This window comes from Cyclopterus lumpus, chromosome 24 (genome assembly GCF_009769545.1).
Source record: "Cyclopterus lumpus isolate fCycLum1 chromosome 24, fCycLum1.pri, whole genome shotgun sequence".
In the NCBI taxonomy this organism is placed as follows: domain Eukaryota; kingdom Metazoa; phylum Chordata; class Actinopteri; order Perciformes; family Cyclopteridae; genus Cyclopterus; species Cyclopterus lumpus.
The window spans coordinates 4444864-4463524 of record NC_046989.1 but is presented as its reverse complement, the minus strand read 5'-3'; the positions used below and the strand labels follow the sequence as shown (position 1 = coordinate 4463524).

The 18661-nt window shown below is 46.8% G+C and overlaps 1 protein-coding gene across 3 annotated transcripts in view; it reads right to left on the bottom strand.

Moving 5' to 3' along the window:
• Positions 1–228: 228 nt before the first annotated feature.
• Positions 229–18661, bottom strand: part of LOC117727266 (1-phosphatidylinositol 4,5-bisphosphate phosphodiesterase beta-4-like) — a 48904-nt gene continuing 30471 nt past the window's right edge. For 2 of the 3 annotated variants that reach the window (XM_034527464.1, XM_034527465.1), the window contains 35 exons: positions 18574–18633; positions 16494–16637; positions 14913–14992; positions 14772–14825; positions 14462–14543; positions 14236–14336; positions 13815–13872; positions 12828–12936; positions 12176–12386; positions 11955–12048; positions 11729–11808; positions 11553–11637; positions 11351–11441; positions 11167–11271; positions 10725–10870; positions 10512–10601; positions 10275–10419; positions 10098–10182; positions 9234–9358; positions 8263–8314; positions 7623–7725; positions 7283–7447; positions 5901–6105; positions 5045–5133; positions 4787–4943; positions 4654–4703; positions 4389–4454; positions 3779–3894; positions 3509–3584; positions 3251–3426; positions 3051–3152; positions 2893–2950; positions 2691–2777; positions 2169–2205; positions 229–1602 (listed from right to left, as the gene is read on the bottom strand). In XM_034527464.1, coding sequence (XP_034383355.1) covers positions 1526–1602; positions 2169–2205; positions 2691–2777; positions 2893–2950; positions 3051–3152; positions 3251–3426; positions 3509–3584; positions 3779–3894; positions 4389–4454; positions 4654–4703; positions 4787–4943; positions 5045–5133; positions 5901–6105; positions 7283–7447; positions 7623–7725; positions 8263–8314; positions 9234–9358; positions 10098–10182; positions 10275–10419; positions 10512–10601; positions 10725–10870; positions 11167–11271; positions 11351–11441; positions 11553–11637; positions 11729–11808; positions 11955–12048; positions 12176–12386; positions 12828–12936; positions 13815–13872; positions 14236–14336; positions 14462–14543; positions 14772–14825; positions 14913–14992; positions 16494–16637; positions 18574–18633 — 3561 coding nt within the window. In that variant the 3' untranslated portion in view covers positions 229–1525. The remainder of the gene's footprint in view (positions 1603–2168; positions 2206–2690; positions 2778–2892; positions 2951–3050; positions 3153–3250; positions 3427–3508; positions 3585–3778; positions 3895–4388; positions 4455–4653; positions 4704–4786; positions 4944–5044; positions 5134–5900; positions 6106–7282; positions 7448–7622; positions 7726–8262; positions 8315–9233; positions 9359–10097; positions 10183–10274; positions 10420–10511; positions 10602–10724; positions 10871–11166; positions 11272–11350; positions 11442–11552; positions 11638–11728; positions 11809–11954; positions 12049–12175; positions 12387–12827; positions 12937–13814; positions 13873–14235; positions 14337–14461; positions 14544–14771; positions 14826–14912; positions 14993–16493; positions 16638–18573; positions 18634–18661) is intronic. The other variant, XM_034527466.1, reaches the window with a different exon arrangement.

Sequence of the window (18661 nt, the reverse complement as noted above, 5' to 3'; positions counted from 1 at the left end):
CATCATCATGACTTTGTTGTTGTTGTTTTGTTAGTGGTGTGTCATGCAATGTGATCATACGTGTGCACGCGTACTCGTGCACACAGGATTCCTTCATCGTGGTACTTCACCCCATCATCTCTTTCTCCGCTGTGGCTTCTCGGTGAGTGGGGAACCTGTTTGGGACGCCCCCCCAACCCCCCCACCTCCACCCCCCCCCCCCACCCCCCACCCCCGATTAAGAGGACGATGAGCATCACAAGCGGAGGTGGCGGTCATGCAGTCAAGAAGCTATTAAGGGAGCACTTTCACTTTAACAGTGTCTTTAATGGCGCCGACTAGACGAGCCGGTCAGTTAACACGGCGGACTGCAGGAGAACCCACAATGCAACGCTTTCATTTGGTCCATCTTAACCTTTTTCATTTATCGGTTAGATGTTTGTAACTACTCGTGTCACTGCTTTGGTTTTCGGAGTGATCAACAATTTTTGAATCACAAAAAAACAAACACATTTTGTTAATATTGCTGTGATATTGTCACCGATTCTCCTTTTCGGTATTTTGTATAACTTAAACTTTGAGGGAATAATTTTTTTGCATAGTTCACATGATTCAAAACAAATACGACTATCACGTAAAAGTTTAGGACTGTGGTTACGCAATCTCTCGGGCGTTATCCTCGTAATAAAAACTAAATTTGACGGGAGCAAACGTCGCTATCCATCATGTGATCCCTTTATAGTTTTCTGACTCTGCAAGATAAGCCTTTTTTAATATATATATATATATATATATATATATATATATTCGTCTGTTACACGAACAACAACAGAAAGTCAGTAATACATGTTGGTGAAGTCACACAGCATTGTACAGGCGCCACTCCTTCATACAGTGATCCTCTTCTAAAATACATTCTGAATACAGACGGCCTACAGTAGTGCTACATGTTCCACATTGTTATGAAGGCCTATCACATACAAAGTGCTCAGGACACGACCGTGTGCAGCATACAGTGTTTCTCACAAAAGCTTCTATTCATTTGTGCCGACGTGACATTAAATCGTATATCGTACTCTTCTCGTCCGCACCGTCTCTGGAGCCCTGAATCGGGGACCGATTTCTTATTATTTTTTTTTCTTCTTTTACGAAATAAAAAAAACAAAGTAAAAATGGAAATCCACCTTCTGTGAATGTGTGTGTGTGTGTGTGTGTGTGTGTGTGAATAGCTGCAGCTTGTGTTGCCTGAAAGATGCAGAGAACATTGAAGGTGAGAGACGATCTAGATCTACATCCTAGTGGAGGAGGGATACATGTGATGCTCTCTCAGTGGTTAGACCCCCGTGTAAATCAGTGATAAGCACCAGTGGCTCAGTGGTATAAAGTTAGTGCGTGGGGTAAAAGTGCACCGGGCTACTGTGTGTGTGTGTGTGTGTGAGAACGACAGAAAAGAACTGACAGTGATGGAGGCAGGGTTAATGTCTCTGGGTTGTAGAGGGGCTATCAGCTCTGTGTGTGTGTGTGTGTGTGTGTGTGTGTGTGTCTCTCATTCGCTCACACCACCGTGGCCGGTCTGCGGTCCATCTCCTCCTCCATCTTCACCATCTGCTGCATGTCTTTGGCCTTCGAGGAGACAAAAAGAGAACCGGACGCTTTGAGCTTCAGTTACTGGAGCCGGAGTTCTGAGTGGCAGATTGTTGCTCATGGGTTTGTCAGTTAGAGATTATTATTATTATTATATTACGCTTTTCTTTGGATATTTTCACAGGTAACACAAAGCACGTTGTTAGAAGGCGGCGGTACTCTGTCACAAACTATGAAAGCGGATGATTATGAGGTGCACTGAAGGCACCGTGTGGGCAGCTTGTGAGCTGGCTGCTTTAAAACATTTTTTTTTTTGCTTAGTAATAGCTGGTGAGTCACGTTGATAAATGACTCGAGCTGCTCGAGAGCTGCAGACCATAATGTGGGAACGGGATTCCTCAATGCAAAGAAAGATGACTCACTGGATTTCTACTATTTCCCTGTAAGGATATGCTCATCACAGGTTATTTAAATAGCAGGAAAATACAGATTTTAACAGCAGAAAACTGAGGAAATGGAAAAACAGAGAGGCGGAAACATAACTCATCAAGTGACAGACAGGAGGAGCTATCAGAGGTACAGGTGAGTGAGATGGAGATGCCTACCTTGAAGATGTTTGTTTGCATGGTGTGATTTCAAAAGCTGTGCCGGGGAAAAAACAAAATCATATATATAAAAAAATAAAAATAAAAATAAAAAAGCATGAATATGTGCATACAGGTGATGGAGCGAGGCGGCAAAATGAAACGTACACATGGAGATACGAGACCTTCACATGCTAACTGAAGTTTTACTTCTTATTTTTTAAAGTTTCTACTATTTGTTGTGTACATTAAATGCATGTCGAGAGATACGGTTACTGAATAAATACTTCTCGAGGCCATCCTGACCGTCGATGTGGAACACGTCCTGCTAAACGAATCACAGATGACAGAGCGCAGCCGTCTGGGGGAGAACGCCATTAGTCCCCAGTTCGGAGTTCAAAGGACCATAAACCGAGCGATGCTCTGCTTTATGCAGCCTAATAAATACCGTGGTTGAGATGGAGACCAGCTGACGGCAGACATTATCTTCAGTAGTTTCATCTCAAATATACTGTGGTGTTCAGCCTCTTTTATTCGTCCTACCTGCTCATTGAACTTCTCCAGTTTCTCCAACTGGACTCTCTGGTTTTTCTCCAGCTGCTCCATCTCCTTCTGATGCTTCATGGCCAACTGCACAATATGACAATAATGTCGTTAAGTTGGAATGCAGTGCCTTTCTGCATGTAGGAGTACAATCTATATTATGCATTGAGGTGGTTAAAAAGCCAATTAAAACACAACGCACCCTCTTCCTCTCGTCCAGGAACTTCTTGGTGTTGCTGCTGTTCAACTCTCGTACTCTCCTAAAGAGTCACGACACGACGATTTAAGAGCCGAGTCGACCTCCAGCTGAAGGATTAGTGTATATGTATATAATATGTGTACAATGTGTGTGTGACCCACCTCTCTCTCTCGGCCTTGTTCTTGATGGACTTGTCCTGGCTAATGGCTTTACTGTTTTCCATGGACATCTTGGCCTGGTTGGCACGCATCTCTTTGCTCTGCCTACGATTGTGGGAGAGAAAAAAAGGCCACATTGTACTGCAAAGAAACAACCTGTAGTACGTAGAGGTAGACTGTGTGTGTGTGTGTGAGACCCTCACCGCTCATGGATGAGCTTCAGCTGCAGGGTCTGCTGCTCCTGCACGGTGGTCAGGAGCTTCTTGAGGTGTTCGCACTGCTGTGTGACGTGGCCGTCCTTCACCTCCTGCTCCTCGCTGCCCTGGCTGCTTATCAACTCGGACCACTCTTTAGTGTGCTGCGCCGTGATCTCCTTCACCTGCAGCACACACACACACACACGAGTTACAGGAGCACACCTTCATCTTCACAGCCAATGACTGTACACGGTTCTGCGTTACCTTGACTTTGTGGTCGGCGGTCAGTGTTTGGATCTTGTCCTCGGTCTCTTTCTTGAGCTCTTGGCAGTTGTTTTCCCTGTGAGGAAAAAACACAACAAATACATATGAGAGATGATTTAAAGCCATGTGAGTTTAAAGGGTTTGCGAGAGGCTGATCTCAAGCAGAGGGCCCTTTTTAAAGTTATGTCCTTGAAATTGAGGACTTTTTTTTTTTTGATACATCTTGGATTTATTTTTTGTTAAACATGTTTCTATTGTATTTCTCGTTACCCTCTTTTCTTGACGGCTTTCTCCAACAGCTTCTCCTGGTTTGTCTTCTCCTTTTCGTGCTGAGACACCAGCTTGTCTACCTGGCTGCAGTGGACTTTCTGCATTGTATTCTGATCCTAATTGAACAAAAAAGAACATGCATCAGTTAAGTATTTACACTGTGGAAACGCAGTCATAACCTATACTCAAACTGCATCAACCTCCTCCGTAAACAGACGTGAGAAATGAAAACATACAAAACAAACCAGCAGATGTCTTCATTCAGGCAACAGATGGAGGCTGGATGGTACTATTATACATGGGTTACGCAATAGGACTTAATACTATGATAATTATTGCGCCACGGTCTCTATGGTAAACTCCGGTCAAAGGAAAAGCAACTTTAGCAAGTCTAATTTCTAACGAATCGTTAATTATGTGGCCGTAATTTACGAGCGTTTGTAAAAGAACGGATTGCGTAAGCAGGAGGATACAATGAGGAAGCAGTGGTCAAGGGGAGATGAAAGGTGGCTCCCGGGCCCCCGCACTCTCTCTTCCTGCCCCCTCTGAGCATCAATGAGCAGCAGCCCCTTTGCATTATTAACACACATTAAAACGAACCATCGCCCACCTTGGACTGCTTCTTCTTTAAAGTGTTGAGCTCCTTCTGTTGCTTTTTAGTCAGCTTAAGGTACGTCTGCAGAGGGAGAGACGTGTATTATTGATCATGTCTTTTTACAGAAAAACTCTAATACCCACCTGCTTTGTAAATATTTATAATTGCCTATAATTGTACTTATTTAAATAAGTAAATAATGCAGTAATAGTTTCACTCTTCCAGACTGAGCCGTAGGAGCCTCGTTATCGCGTTGACAGTAAGGAGTTTGTTTACATACCTTCATTAGTTTCAAGTCGTCAATGCTGACGTTAGGCACGAGTGCGTTATCTGAAACGGCAGAGAACGGTGACGTTTAACGCCGTGTGCACACGTCATGTGTGTACAATGCGCACGCTGTGAGCCGCGCATACCCTTCTTGGTTTCCGCTGCGTTGTTCTGGGCGGAGTTGGAGGTCTGGGCCATGTCGGAGCTGGCCTGCGGCGTCACGCTGGCCTTCACGGCGTCTCCTTTGCCCTTTCCCTTCTTGTCGCTCTTTGAGCTTCCGCTGGGAACGTCCGCGATGTCGTTCTACAAGAAGGGAAATCATTCATTCAGCTGGCGAGGGACGTTGTTTTTATTGTATGGATGCAACCAGTTACAGTTCTTTATGTTTGTGGTCGAGTGTGTACCGTGTCGATCCCCAGTGCCTTCATCTGGTCGGCTCTTTTTTCTGCTATGGTCAAGAACTTCTTTGGGTCCGACAGGGCGTCCACGATCGCTGAAACGCACACAACCATTTGTTAGGCAAAGAAACGAGGGTTGAGGGATTGTTCTTTGCAAAATATCCATTATGACGCACTCAAAACTACATTAATTTGAACTCTACTTAAGGGAACTTGTTTTGATGCATTTAAAATAATATTTATTTTGACTCCATGCAACCAAAATGATATTTAGAAAAGGTAGTAAAACAAAAGGGAGTTGTCTTTAATGTCACTCCGCTCAGACAGATCCACAGAGCGCTCACAAAAGCTGTCCTCCTCCTGCATGATTAATTACGGCCTCATTATGCTGAGAGTACACTCGTCTAACCGGCCCCGGGGTGGGATCTATCCGGGTTTTAATAAAACTGTTTCTAAAAGATGGATTATCGTTGAGCTGCTCATACAGCGCCGTGTGTGATTCTGGCAGCCGATCTCATGGAAGAAAGCTAATGGTTACAGTAATGGTTCCTCAGCGCGAGCCCTTTGGCTTTATTTAACGACGACTCCGATTGTCCCACTCATTTGTATGCTTGTGCCCGTTTTAAACTGTCTATTACTGCAGATTTACTGTCATCATCATTTGCACCGTGCCATTACTCTGACGGTTCAAACCAACCCGAAGCTGAGAGAGAGAGAGAGAGAGAGTTGCCTTTTCTTTCTTTCTCTCCTCCCTACAGGCCACAGAAACAACTTTATTACCGCTTACAGAAGTATAACAACGTGTCAGTATGGCGCAAACTTGTATTTCTGCGTAATTATTGTGTGTTCGCGTTGGCCTCACCTCCGAAGCCGTCGGGCACGTAGGTCTTGAGGATGATCTGGCAGAAGATGGTGGGCAGCGACAGGGGCTTGTTGCCCTCGTTCCTCAGCGAGATGTGGCGGTAGCCGGCCTGCAGGCCGTCCAGAGGCAGGAGGCGCTGGCCGATCAGCTTGTTGTTGTCGTCGTAGACGCCGATGCGGAGCACCGCCAGATCCGGTAAGATCACCTGGGAAGGAGAGAGGGATGGAGGAGAAGGAGATGGGGGGAGGGGGGAGAGAGAAAATACAAATCCCAGTTAGGAGAAGGTCATCAGCCTGGTGGGAAGTCCACTTAAAGTAACGCATTCTGCTCTTGATGACAACACACTACTTCACAGCCATTGCGGTAAAATGGTTTCCCTTTTCGAGCTAAAGAGGAAACAGAAGGTCAAAGATGAACCGGCGGGGGACATTATCAGGGGGACGGTCACGGTGTGCTACAGGGAAAAGGCTCGATAGCACAGCAGCACTAGCGACAAGGCCATCGCCACCGCTAGTGGAGTAAATCGTGTGTGTGTGTTTGAATGAGCTGGTGTGCACACCCTTGGAAAAGAGAGAGTCTCAGCTGGCCTTGTGTGTGGAGATAAGTGAACGACGAGAAGAGGGTGATTAATACCCAGACGAAGAGGAAGGTAAGCGATAAGGCCGAAGAATACTCACGAGAGATGAATGGGTGGATGCGGCCGCGCTTACGCAAACGTACTCCGGCTGAGTGTGTTGGTATGTGTGTGTGTGTGTGTTCACTCCGAGTCATCTCGACAGTGCCATGTACGCATGCATGCAAAAGGTGTGGCAGTATCGGAGGACATTTGTGTCTCTTTGAGTGCACGTAAAGAAGTGAGAAACGAGCAATTGCCAGCAGCTCTGCTTGTGATGCCCCTCTGATAGCACCGTGTAAGTTTGTGTGTGTGTGTGTGTGTGAGCAGAGCAGCACTGCGGCAGGCTGTGATTGATGGCGTGTGTTAGGAAGCTGGAGTCACAGTCATGGCTGAGAGACTCCTCATTCTGCTGAGAGCAGCACTATCGCACACGCGTTTCTTTCTCTTTCTCTCCCTACATCTCTAATCTCCCTCTCCTTTTATTCTCTTCTTCCTTCCTCTCTGCAAACACAGAGAACACAGACAAACAAGACGCCTCGTTCTTCCTCCTCTCCGTTTAGGTTTGTGATATTCTGCAAACGACCACGAGAGCACAAAAAAGTCTTCTATAGAGTGAGCAGCTCCCGTCATCACAAGACCTTTTCTTCTAAATTCCCTCGTACTGTTCCAACGACCGCAGCTTTCGTCACAATGCACACGGCATTCAAATAAGTGCAGCGCATTTGTTTTGTCTCCTCCTCCTCCTCCTCCCCGTCCTCCTCGCTACCTTTCTGAACACAAAGGGCTCCTCGTTGTAGGCCGGGTTCAGTCCGTTGTTCATCACCATACGCGTGCGGAACTCCTTGCGGATGGTGTCCGTCGGCAGCCCGTACATGTCGACCTCGACGTACGTGCCGATTTTCTTGTCCGACAGGAACTGTCCAGAGAACACCTGAAGTAACGAGGAGGACGGGCATCATGAGAACATTGACATAAGTCTGCGATTGTCCATCTGCTAAGGTAAAGACATGTGTAAACGACATCTTTACGATGAATCCCTGTGGCTTTCTTTACATTTATAGGATTTAACGGTTTCGCTTCACGACTGAAGAGTCGGGTGACCTGACCTGCACGCTGCAGGTCGCAGCGATGACTCCGTCCACAGGCGTCTCTGAGAACGGGTCGAACGTCCTGTCTGACCGCCGCATGAAGTCGGGCTTCAGCAGGTACCTGATGTGCACACACACACACACACACACACACACACAGAGAAGATGGAGATGAACCAGGAGAATGCACAAACGACAATCAATCTGCCTTTTAGATTAAATGTGGGAACACTGATTGTTGTTAAATACATAATCCTAAGAATTAAATGCAATGTTTCTAAAAAAGCTCAAACAGTATCTTGAGTGAGGAGGTACTGAGGCTGTGTGCGTGGTAACCCCCGGGCCCAGTAGAGTGGCATTAGTAATGATGGGTGTCTCCACGAGCGCTGATCTTCCCACATATGAGATTTCCAGCATTAGCAGTAAAATCTCTGCCCTCGGGGACGGAGAAAGGAAGAGATAAATGACTGCAGAGAGCCTCACAGGCGGGTTAAGAGCAGCCCCCCCCCCCCCAAAGCACTCATTGGCTCTCACGGCACAGAGTAGATACGGTCGCCGCGGGCAACCGCTAATGAGATGTGACAAGCTTTAATTGATGAGCTTCGCAGAAGGGAGGGATGGGAATGAGCTGAGGACAGGAGCGAGGAGCCGTTCTCACCCGCAGGAGCCGTTGTACTCAAACTTTCCCTGGTTCAACTGCATGGCCAGATCTGAGAGAGAGGAAGGGTTTAGACACTCACATGGATATCAAATCTTAAAAAACAATTAAGTTCATTTGCGGTGGTTTCTGTGACATCTCTCTCCCGTTTTCTCCCTCATAACTTATCCCGCCGTCACTCAGAAGCTCCGCCTCTCGTGTCAACCCCCCCTCCGGGCTCGCACATGCTCATCTCCCAGCAGGCCATATGGCCGCCCCCGTTTGCCTCTGGCCATGGGGCAGCAGCTGTTTTCCAACAGGCATCACTCATAGTATATAGGTGTGTGTGTGTGTGTGGTACATTAAAGTGTGTGTATAACGGAGATAATCAGAGAGAAAGATAGATGAAGCGGAGTAGGAGGTGTGTGTGTGTGTGTGCACCCGCTCAGGTTCATGCATGCATAACCTGATGCTGTAAAATGACATGCAAAATGATTTGCACAGACTGGGAACTAATGTGTGTTATGTCTCCCCAGGTGCATGTGGATCTTAGTTTTTTATGTCACAAATGCTTTTCTTTAAAAGACTCCGTTCCCCTAAATCAGAGATCTTAATGTGCTCCGTTTTCATGATCCAAGATAATCTCCACGTACTCTTCCATGTTGCTGTCGATTATTTTGCATCCGTTGTATTGGAATCGTGGAAGAATCTTCAGGCGCAAATATTCGTCAAAAACCATAAAGCCCATAAAATATAAGCCATCGGCAATAAATGTGTTTTAATAAACTGACCATTTAAAATAAATAAACGGATGCTCAGTAAGTAGAAATGTCCTCATTATTCTCAGTGTGTGTTCTCAGGGGAGTGAAGCTGGTTGATTAGTGGGCGTGTTCACTTCATCAGAAGAAGGTTGTATATGCACATGTATCTGCTGTATGTGGAGGACTTGATGAGGTCGTGTGAGAGGTCAGAGGTGCTGTGTGCCGTGTTACCTGGGGTCTGGAAGTTGAGCGAGACCATCTGGCAGCCCGCGTTCCAGAAGATCTGAGGCATGTAATTACTGGAGTCCACCCGGCCCCCTTTGGGGTAGATACGGCTCATCTGACGCTTGTTGTAGCTGCACTGACGCTCAGGAAATATATTTTAAAAAGAGAGACGGAGAGCATGTGCGTTCCACGCGGGCTGTAGGACTATTTTTAGTGCGAACAGCTTGGGTCAAGCAGTCCCACGAGAGAGAGAGAGAGAGAGAGAGGCAAAGTTTGTGTGAACGTTGGTGTCAGGTCAAGCCACACCGGCCTCGAGAGGCCTACAGTGCTTTTACCGAGAGCAGAGTGGAAACAAATATGGCTAAAAGACATCAGATCTGCCATTCAGGCTTCCTTCAGATGACCTCAATCTATTAAAACTCTACATTTATTGGACCGCTGCAAACATGGAGCTTCACGGTGGCTCCGTGAACGTCTAGGGGTGGTGGCGATCATAACAACAAACACCAACAAACACGTTGATTAAAGCTAATATCACATTTTATGATTTGTCTAAAGGGAAATGTGAATATGAAAAAAACAGCTCGTAGAGATGAGCATCATCACGTCGTCAGTTCCTCTACCGGTTTCAGCAAAAAGCTCCAAGAACCCACGATATGTAAAAGTGGAGCATTTATTAGCTAAAGAACCACATATCTACCTAAGGAGTTGGTGGAGACCAAAACCAGAGCCATTAGGTGACCTGTAACAATGCCTTGGATGTTAGTTTTTGTATGATGCTAGAAACAGATTGGTAATTAAATACGTAATGTAACAATCTACTGTTCAGATAAATGCAGCACCGTGTCGTCTTGAAGCCCAAAAGGATACTTGACAAACTCAATGGCGTTGGTCTTCAGATAGCCCAGACCGACCGACTCGTTAAAAGAGGACATGTTGTGGTGAATGTTCCTGTCTGAAAGACAGAGAAGAGGGGAATGAATCGCACAAAGGATATATGCACGGATGCTAAATGTAGAAATGCATCAGGAGGAAGTCACAGCTCACCCTCCGCCACGTCAAAACTCTGGAACTTGACGGGCTGTGCGTAGTTGACCATAGCCGAGAGCCACGGGTGGATGTTAGTGGTGCCTCCTACGTAAGTGTACTGAGCTATCAGAGCCTCTTCAGAGTCCTCCGGCTCCTCCACGCCCTGCAGGTGAGGGACAAACACATATTCTCACACACACACACACACACGTGAAACTGGATGGTTCTGATGCGTGAGCCCAGACGAGTCCTCGCCTTCTTGTTGTTGTCTTGGTCGGATGCTTCCGAGATGTCCGTCGTTGCTTCTGTGGCTTCAGACGTCTCCGTCGCTTCGTCGTCGGTCACCTAGAAATACATTTTTAAAAAATGGATCCAAATATTTCCCGTGTTTTACAGGCCCTGAGACGTTATTGGTTCCTTTTTGAGCATTTCAGAAAACCCAACGGTCCTCAAAGGGACACGCCTCACCTTCTTGATACTGTTGTTGTGGTTTTCTTTCGTCGTGCTGACTGCGTTGCTCTGGGAAACACTATTGGCCTCTTTCTCAGTGGTCGCCTCTGACGGACTGCTGGGGGCCACTGAATTCAAATCCTTCTCCTCAGCCTCCTTCTCTCCTACACGCACACAAAAACACAGATATTTATTCTGGAGCACAAATGTTGCGTATTTTTTGTTGTGTTTCTGCATGACTTGATGCATCGTCTTTATTTTTGGACACTAATCTTTCTTTACAGTGCGCGCACGTGATGCAGCGTTTTGACGATTTCTTCTTTGTTTTTATGAAATCAAATTTAAAAAAAAGGCATTAAAATAAGTGCACATCTATTGTTTCCCAATCAAACACGATTGTTTAAAAGATCTTTGAGGTGTCATGTTGTGTATATTGTCAGCACAAAACACACACACTTACTTAGCGGACCGTTCTCTGTGTCCTCTTCATTCTCCTCTCCCATAATGATGGCGGGGGTGTTGGTCTCTCCTGCCTCCATGTGTTTCTTAAAGGCCTCTAGCTGTTCTGTATGACACACACACACACACACACGTTAAACCACATCACGAGCACAGATTTAACTATTCAAGAGTTGTTTACGTACTCTGTTCAACTTCAGGTTTCAAGCGTTTGTTTTTGATGAGGATTTTGCGTTTGAGGTCATTTGGAGAAGGTAAGGGGCGCCCCGCTTCAATCTGCCAAACATTACATAATCATACACTTACATGTAGAGAGAGGGGGGGGGGGGGGCTGTCATACAAATGCAATTAAACTCAGAGACACTGTGAATCAGAGGGAGTATTTACCGGGTAGTTTTCCAGAGGCTGTTTGAGGAGGAACTCACCGAAGATCTCCTCACAATACTTGGACATCTTGTACTGCTGTGGTTTACTGGTAATACAACCACATAGCATTGTGTTCACATACTGTATAAGACATGAATGCATTAGCACATTTTGCTTATTACCAACTGAACACATACCTGCAATGGTTTTCAAAGGACAAAATAACAGGATAGTCTGAGGTCACGAACGCCGTCTCTTTGATGGCTTGGATGACATCCTGTTGGAAGAGGGAAGAAGAGACACAGCTGTAATATATGCAATGTCATACTCCCAACACAAGGGGGCAGTCACACATAAGGCAAAAGTATTGAAGCAGCCAGAAAAGGTGTGTGTGTGTCTGTGTGTGTGTGTGTGTGTGTTCACCTTGAACAGGATGTCTGTGCACATGGCCTTTCCATGAGTGATAATGGGCTCCTGGTCCTCTCCTTTCCCATCCCAGCAGTCCAGCTCCACACATCTGACCGGATGGAAAGCACACACAAAGTGTTCATGCACTGCAGCTGATGATGCACGTTTTACCGTAGCTTGTTACCCATTTAGAGCATGTGTGTGTGTTTGTATCCAAACTCTTTGATCTGACTCACCTGCAGCCGGACAGCAGGACCTGCCGGTACATCTCTACTGAAGACTTTCCTCCAAACTGTCGCCCGTTCAGGTACGTGTTGTGGGAGGAGCTGATGAAGTAGTGGGCCAGCGGCTGTTCCATTTCCTGGTACAGCTCCAGCCGATCCAGGTACACTGGAGCGTTTTCATCTGACATCAGGTACCGGCAGAACCCGTCACTGGACATACAGCCTGCGAAGGAATAGAGGGGATTGAGGGTAAATCTCAATATTCTTTATCATATTAGAGTAATTGGTGGTGATTACAGGGAACTTCCTTTAGCTCATGCTAACATGACTGGCTTTTATCAAATATTAAGTGATTACTTGTGACATATTCTACCTTTTTATTTTGCCAGGTCGTACATCATAATTAAAATAACTCTTTAAATAATATCTTATTCATATAAAATTGCAACATGTGCGAGCTTCAGGCGAGAGTTGATTTAAAATCCGATGTTGCAGTGAAGGTTCTGTTAAGGATTCGCAGTACCAGCCCGTCACGATGACTGGAAAGACACAGACGGGAGAACTTCATGCCGACAACCTGATGCAACATGCTGTAGTTGCAGAGCTACGCCTGCAGGTGGCAGCACAGCCTCAAACATCTCTCTGCCTCCTGCTGCTGCTCTACCTTTCTTCTTCAGCTCTTCATCCCTCTCGTACTTCTCGATGATCTGCATGGCTCTCTTGGGGTCGTAGAACGGGAACAGGATCTCATTTAACCTCGGGTCACGCTGGTTCTAAAGGAGCAACACACACACATTTATCCACAGACGTATCGTCAACACACATACTGGCTTCCAAAACAAACTGACAACCACTGACACACGGGACTACAAACACAGTGCTCATTTCAAGAACTGTAATCTCATTTTGACTAATAAAGTAAATCAAAACGTTGATTGTGGTCTTGAATGGAGAGCACTTGGGTGTAAACAGGATTTCACAGACAAAATGTAATTATGGGATGTTCAAGGGAAGCGGTGAGCCACACTAACAGGTCGGACGTGTTGCAGAGGTTCAAGGCAGCTCTACTTTAACAAAACAACAACAACAACAACATAATCATAATGCCAGAGCCCGCCCACAAAGCCACTTGGGAAGTAATTAAACCGAAGCGTTGGCTCCCATTGGGCGGCTCTACAGCGTGATGCACAGGACTGGGCATGAAGCGACTTCACAGTGGGGGGGGGACCAAGCAGGTGTATTCATCCAAAACAAGAAGGGCACGGCCACAGAAAACCAGACACAGACGGCGGGGGAAAAAACGAGATGAGCCGGAGCAGGAAGCGACAGGACGGGGGGGGGGGGGGGGGGGGGGGGGGGGGGGGACCTCTACCCTCCCGTTGCCATGGCAACACCAATCAGACACGAAGGAGGTAAGCCGCAGCACGGAGAACACGGGGAATGCGGAATAGGGGAGCTGGTTGAAGTTGCCCTTGCAGGTTGACTGGAGGTTAGATACTTTGTCCACCTCATTAATGGACTTTTAATGAGGGTCGGCTGTAACCAGTCCGGGGGCCGCAGGGCAACTTCTTCCCAGAGCAGGGGGCAAAGCGGTGGGGAGCGGGGAGAGCAAGCAACACACAGAGAAGTTAATGAATAATAAAGAGCTTACTTCATTCAGAAAGCTGACTAACTGGTCTACGGTTAAATAATCAGTTTTGTTCCCATTGCTGCAAAGGAATTAATTAGAAGAAAAAACAAAACAATGTTATGCTTCGTTTATAAAAAAAAAAAAAACATTCACACAGTCCGTCACGTTAAAATCAGCAAGCGGTCTTTGAAGATGTTACACGTTTAGCAATAACACGTCATAATCAATGTTGAACCGTGGGAGCAGGTTAGGCCGTCCAGACGTCGTTAGTGCAGCAGGCGCGGAAACATTTGTTCTGATTATTTCCAACCAGACGCTTATTATATTTCAACAGTCACGGGGTAACATGTGAGCAATGCTAGGGTGCTACTGCTATAGGGTCGATCACGTTCTATATAAAATCAGTTCACGTTACAATAAGAGACAAAAAGGGGACATTCACATGTTCTTGAAGAGTTCCTCGATGTCCGTGCGAGGGCAGATCTTCTGAGTGAGCGAGTAGAAAATGGCGTAGGTGAAATCTGACGGTTCGATCTCGTCGTTCTGCGGGGGGAGACAAAAAAAACAAACAAGCCGTCCGTTTTGTCAACGTGAGAGAGAGAAAAACAAACCGGCGGCGTCGAGCGCCACGTGCCGCTGAGGGTCCACGGGGTCGGAGCGTGTCTGACCTTTCCGCTCGGAAGGCCGAGATCCTTCAGAGCCTGGAAGATCCCCTTCTCCGTTTTTCCCGACGCAAACGTTCGAGTAATGCTGCGAGACGAGAGAGGAAGAGGGAAGGAGAGGAGAGTTAAGTGAGACAGTAGCCACGAGTCACAGATTATTACGGGCATTTTGAAGTACTGAATTAGAACAGCTGTATGGAAACGGCAGAAAAAACTATTTATTCGCTGAGAATTTGCATGACTTTTTGTCATTTCAAATGTCTGCTTATAATTTGCTCAACAAACATAGCTCGTGGTCTCATTGAGGTACACTTACCCTCTCACAGGAATCTTCCCATTCACATTGGTCAGGAAGCACATTCTCATCCAACTAAAGGAGAGAGGGGAATTTAATTTAGAAATGGCTGATTTATCCAGAATTATATGTAGAAAAACAAAGTATACAAGTACTGCTCACTGTTTCTTGAGGCAGGTCATTGGACAGACGTTGTTGGCCTTAAAGTTGTGAATCACAGACCTCAACCCCTCGATCCACTTCTGCAAACAACACAAGCAGCAGTGTGAAGTCTTACCGCACGAACCGATCAAAAGCCCTCAGATAGCAGCGTACATTGTGTTTAGAAGAGAGTGTCCGTGGGGGAAATAAACACAAGCAAATTAATTGCCTCCTAATTCACACACATGGGCGCGAGAGCCTTGACAGGAAAATCAGGAACACACACACACACACACACACACACACCAGGATATACACCCAGCGACACAGTGAGCTGCTGCAGGTCCACGGGCAGCGACGGTAAACAAGAGAAGACGATAAGCCGAAAAGTTTGGACCCCTCTCTCCATCTTTGATTCTAACTCTCCGCCTCTGCGTCTGAAAATGATGGCCGGCACCATTATGAAAACATTAAACAAGATAACGGGTGCAGCGGGGGGTCGTCTGCTTAGGCATGTGGCCCTGTGTGTGTGTGTGTGTGTGTGTGTGTACACGTGTGTGTGTACGAGTCTCCGCTGATGTAAATAACTCTGTCATCTCCCGAGGTCTGCGTGCGTGCGTGCGTGCGTGCGTGCGTGCGTGCGTGCGTGCGTGCGTGCGTGCGTGCGTGCCCAGGGAGCTCTCCGGAGCGCACACATCGTTTATAGCCATCGCCACAAAGACGCCGTCTCTCGGGCGATGCATCAACACCGACTCACAGATCTCTGCCTCCACTAAAAACATTTTCAGCTCGAGTCTGGCTGAGATTCTTTAGTTCTCGGGGACAATTTCTTTGTCAGAACTTTAATACATTACAATAAAAAATAAAAAGAGACCTTCCTCAAGGCCAGCAGTGTGCTGTGACGATTAATCACTCTAGCGGTGCTTTGTTACTGCCAGTCGGCTCTTTTTACTTTGAATGATCCTCAGGATGTGTACAATGTTTGGAGGGTTTGTCAGCAGAGGTCATCAATAATAATGTCTGCTGATTAAGAGAGAGAGAGAGAGAGAGAGAGGTAAAGAGAGAGAGAGGTAACGAGAGAGGTGGAGAGGTGCATTCAATTAGGCCGTCAGATTTCTCACAAAGCTTTTTCCTCGATGCGTGAAAGGAAAACAAAGAAAAAAGAGAGTTGGAGCGCGAGACGGAGACAAAAGAGAGAGAGAGAGAATAGACAGAGCGAGACGAGAAGGATAACTAAATAACAGCAGAAGTGCAGGAGGCACACAGGGAGGCGGCGACGGGGTGAGACACTCCAATGACTCATTCTCAACCCGTCTGTTTATCAGAGTGAAGCGACGCCAGATCTGCTCCGTGTAGGCGTCGGCATATGAACCATTCACCCGGCAATTTGCTTTGTTTCTGACCAAAATAAATTAAAAAAAATCTGCTGTGTCAGGGTTCTTTTAGCCTTCGTAATGTGGATTTAAATTAACGGGGGTGGCCTCCGTGTGCCGAGCGGAGTTCACGTCTGCTTCGTTTCCAGTGCGACCGTCAGGAACCCCTTTTTAAATAAGTGAATACACACAATGCAAGTTAGATGTCACCAGAAAACCCAGCGTTTACCCTGGCTGTGTCGGGGTTCTCCGCCACCATGAAGACGAAGTTGAGGTTGACCAGGTCCGTGCCGCTGCAGATGCAGATGATGCAGCCCTCCAAGTCGGCCTCCGTCTTTCCGAGGGTCTCGAACGACGATAAGATCTTGGGGTCCTGAGAAGAGGAGGAAGCTCGGTTTAGTTAAACGCCGTCAGCTTCTCCCCAATACCCCAAACTATTTTATATGTCGTAGCATCTCAAACGCAGTACCGGGCTGTGTGGGAGCCAACACGCCTTTCGGCCATCCTAACCCAGCAGCAGATATATGATCGAGATGGTTAAAGTTTAAAGTGAAATGTCACGACCAAGTGTCCCAAATGAACTTTAAGGGGCAGAGAAACCTACGGAGCGAGAACATAGAAAACAAGTGAGAGGGTAAAGCCGCTCAAAGCACTTTAACTGGTCAGTTATGTTCTGTTAAGTTAATGTGCATAACTTCACTTCACTCGAGGGCGAAAACAAATCGACAATTAAGAAACAGATTTTGTCTTTTTGTTGTTGTTATTTAACATTTTTGGGCTATCCAAGGTGGGCTTCTATTCACTGCTATAATACAGACAGTTTGTTGTTTTAACGTCTGCACAGGGGCCTCACGATGTCTACGATCGGAGGATGAAACAATGAGAATCAATAGGTTTCAGGCGGAGAAAAAAAATGGATCGAATGATTGATTAAGAGCTTTTTCTTTTCAACGTTACCGTGACAACCAAAACAGAACAACAAAAAGCAGCAAATGCAGACCCCTTTGGATTCGGAGTGGGCATAATGAAAGGCGGGAAGCTATACATCATTCAGCTATACAAGAAAAGAAATCACATTAGGGAAATGTGCAAGATATTTGACACATTATATTAACGAATAAAAACACAGTCTTCGTCCGATGTCGTCACCGTGGACGTGCGTCGTATTCTTTTGTGTGTGTTGTGTGATTGAATTAACGGCAACCGGCCCGGCCGGCGGTCATCCGATGCCTTTCATGCTCTCTCGCTCATTGGATTATCTGAAACGGCTCTCGGGAGCTGGTGCAACCGCGTTAGCCTCTGAGGAGAAGCCCCCGGTGCTCTCGGCCTGCTGCCTGCAGAGCGCTACGCGCTATGCAAACAGGAGGCGCCGTCTGTATACGTGCCCTCACACATGTACATGTGCTCACGGCAAACAGACCCCCTCCTGCTGTCAACAATGCACACACAAGCCGGTAATGCTCATGTCCACACGTACACACCGGTGTCTCCGGGTCAGGTGTTTGACAGGGTCGCGTCACAATCACAGGAAGTGGTCCACGTGGGGAGAACCGGAACAGCTCTCAGAATTCATCTGCCATGTGAGGTTCAATATTACCCCGTCCAGGCTGAATATGAATCACTATTTAATTCACTGGAGAAACCACACAGGTGTGTGTGTGTGTGTGTGTGTGTGTGTGTCCGTCTCCGCACCAGCTCAAAAGATCGGTTGCCAGCTGCTGTGAAAATACCAAACAATGCAGCTGCTCGATACATATTGGCTATTTCCAGATGCGTTTCCTATTACGCGAACGAGGAAAAAAGGTCATCCTGACAGAGACAGAACGACTTGTGAGGATCTGATCCCACGGTGTGAACCCCTTCACCCGGTTGTCCTCCGACAGCCCATCATAATAGGACCGGAAGCACAATGTCTCATTATTCCTCTCCGTGTGAAAAGCACACACGCGCAAAATCATAAAAATATATAATAATTCAGATAGAACCTGCAGCTAAACCCAGCCGGGGTTGCATGAATATTGATGAGTTAAATATTTGATGTTTTCACGTTCGGGCTAATGCCCCCCGGGTGGATCCGGGAGGAGCTCGGTGGTGAGAACTCGACTGAGAGTCCCGGATCAGTCGGTCGATTGATAGAATGCGCCGCCGCAGCTAATTAAAGCATGAATAATGCGCCCGACGTGGCAGTTTTCTTTTTACCAGGAGAGCCGCAGCGGGAGCGAGAGACTGAAACGCCGGGCGGTGTGTGTGTGTGTGTGGGGAGAGAGAAAAAAACAGAAGCGAGGAAATTGTCTTTCCTGAGGTCTTACCTTTGGGACGGCGCCAACGCGGATGCTGTTGATGAGGGAACACTCGAGGACCTGGCCCTCCTGCAGGAGAGGGGGATGGGGGGGATGG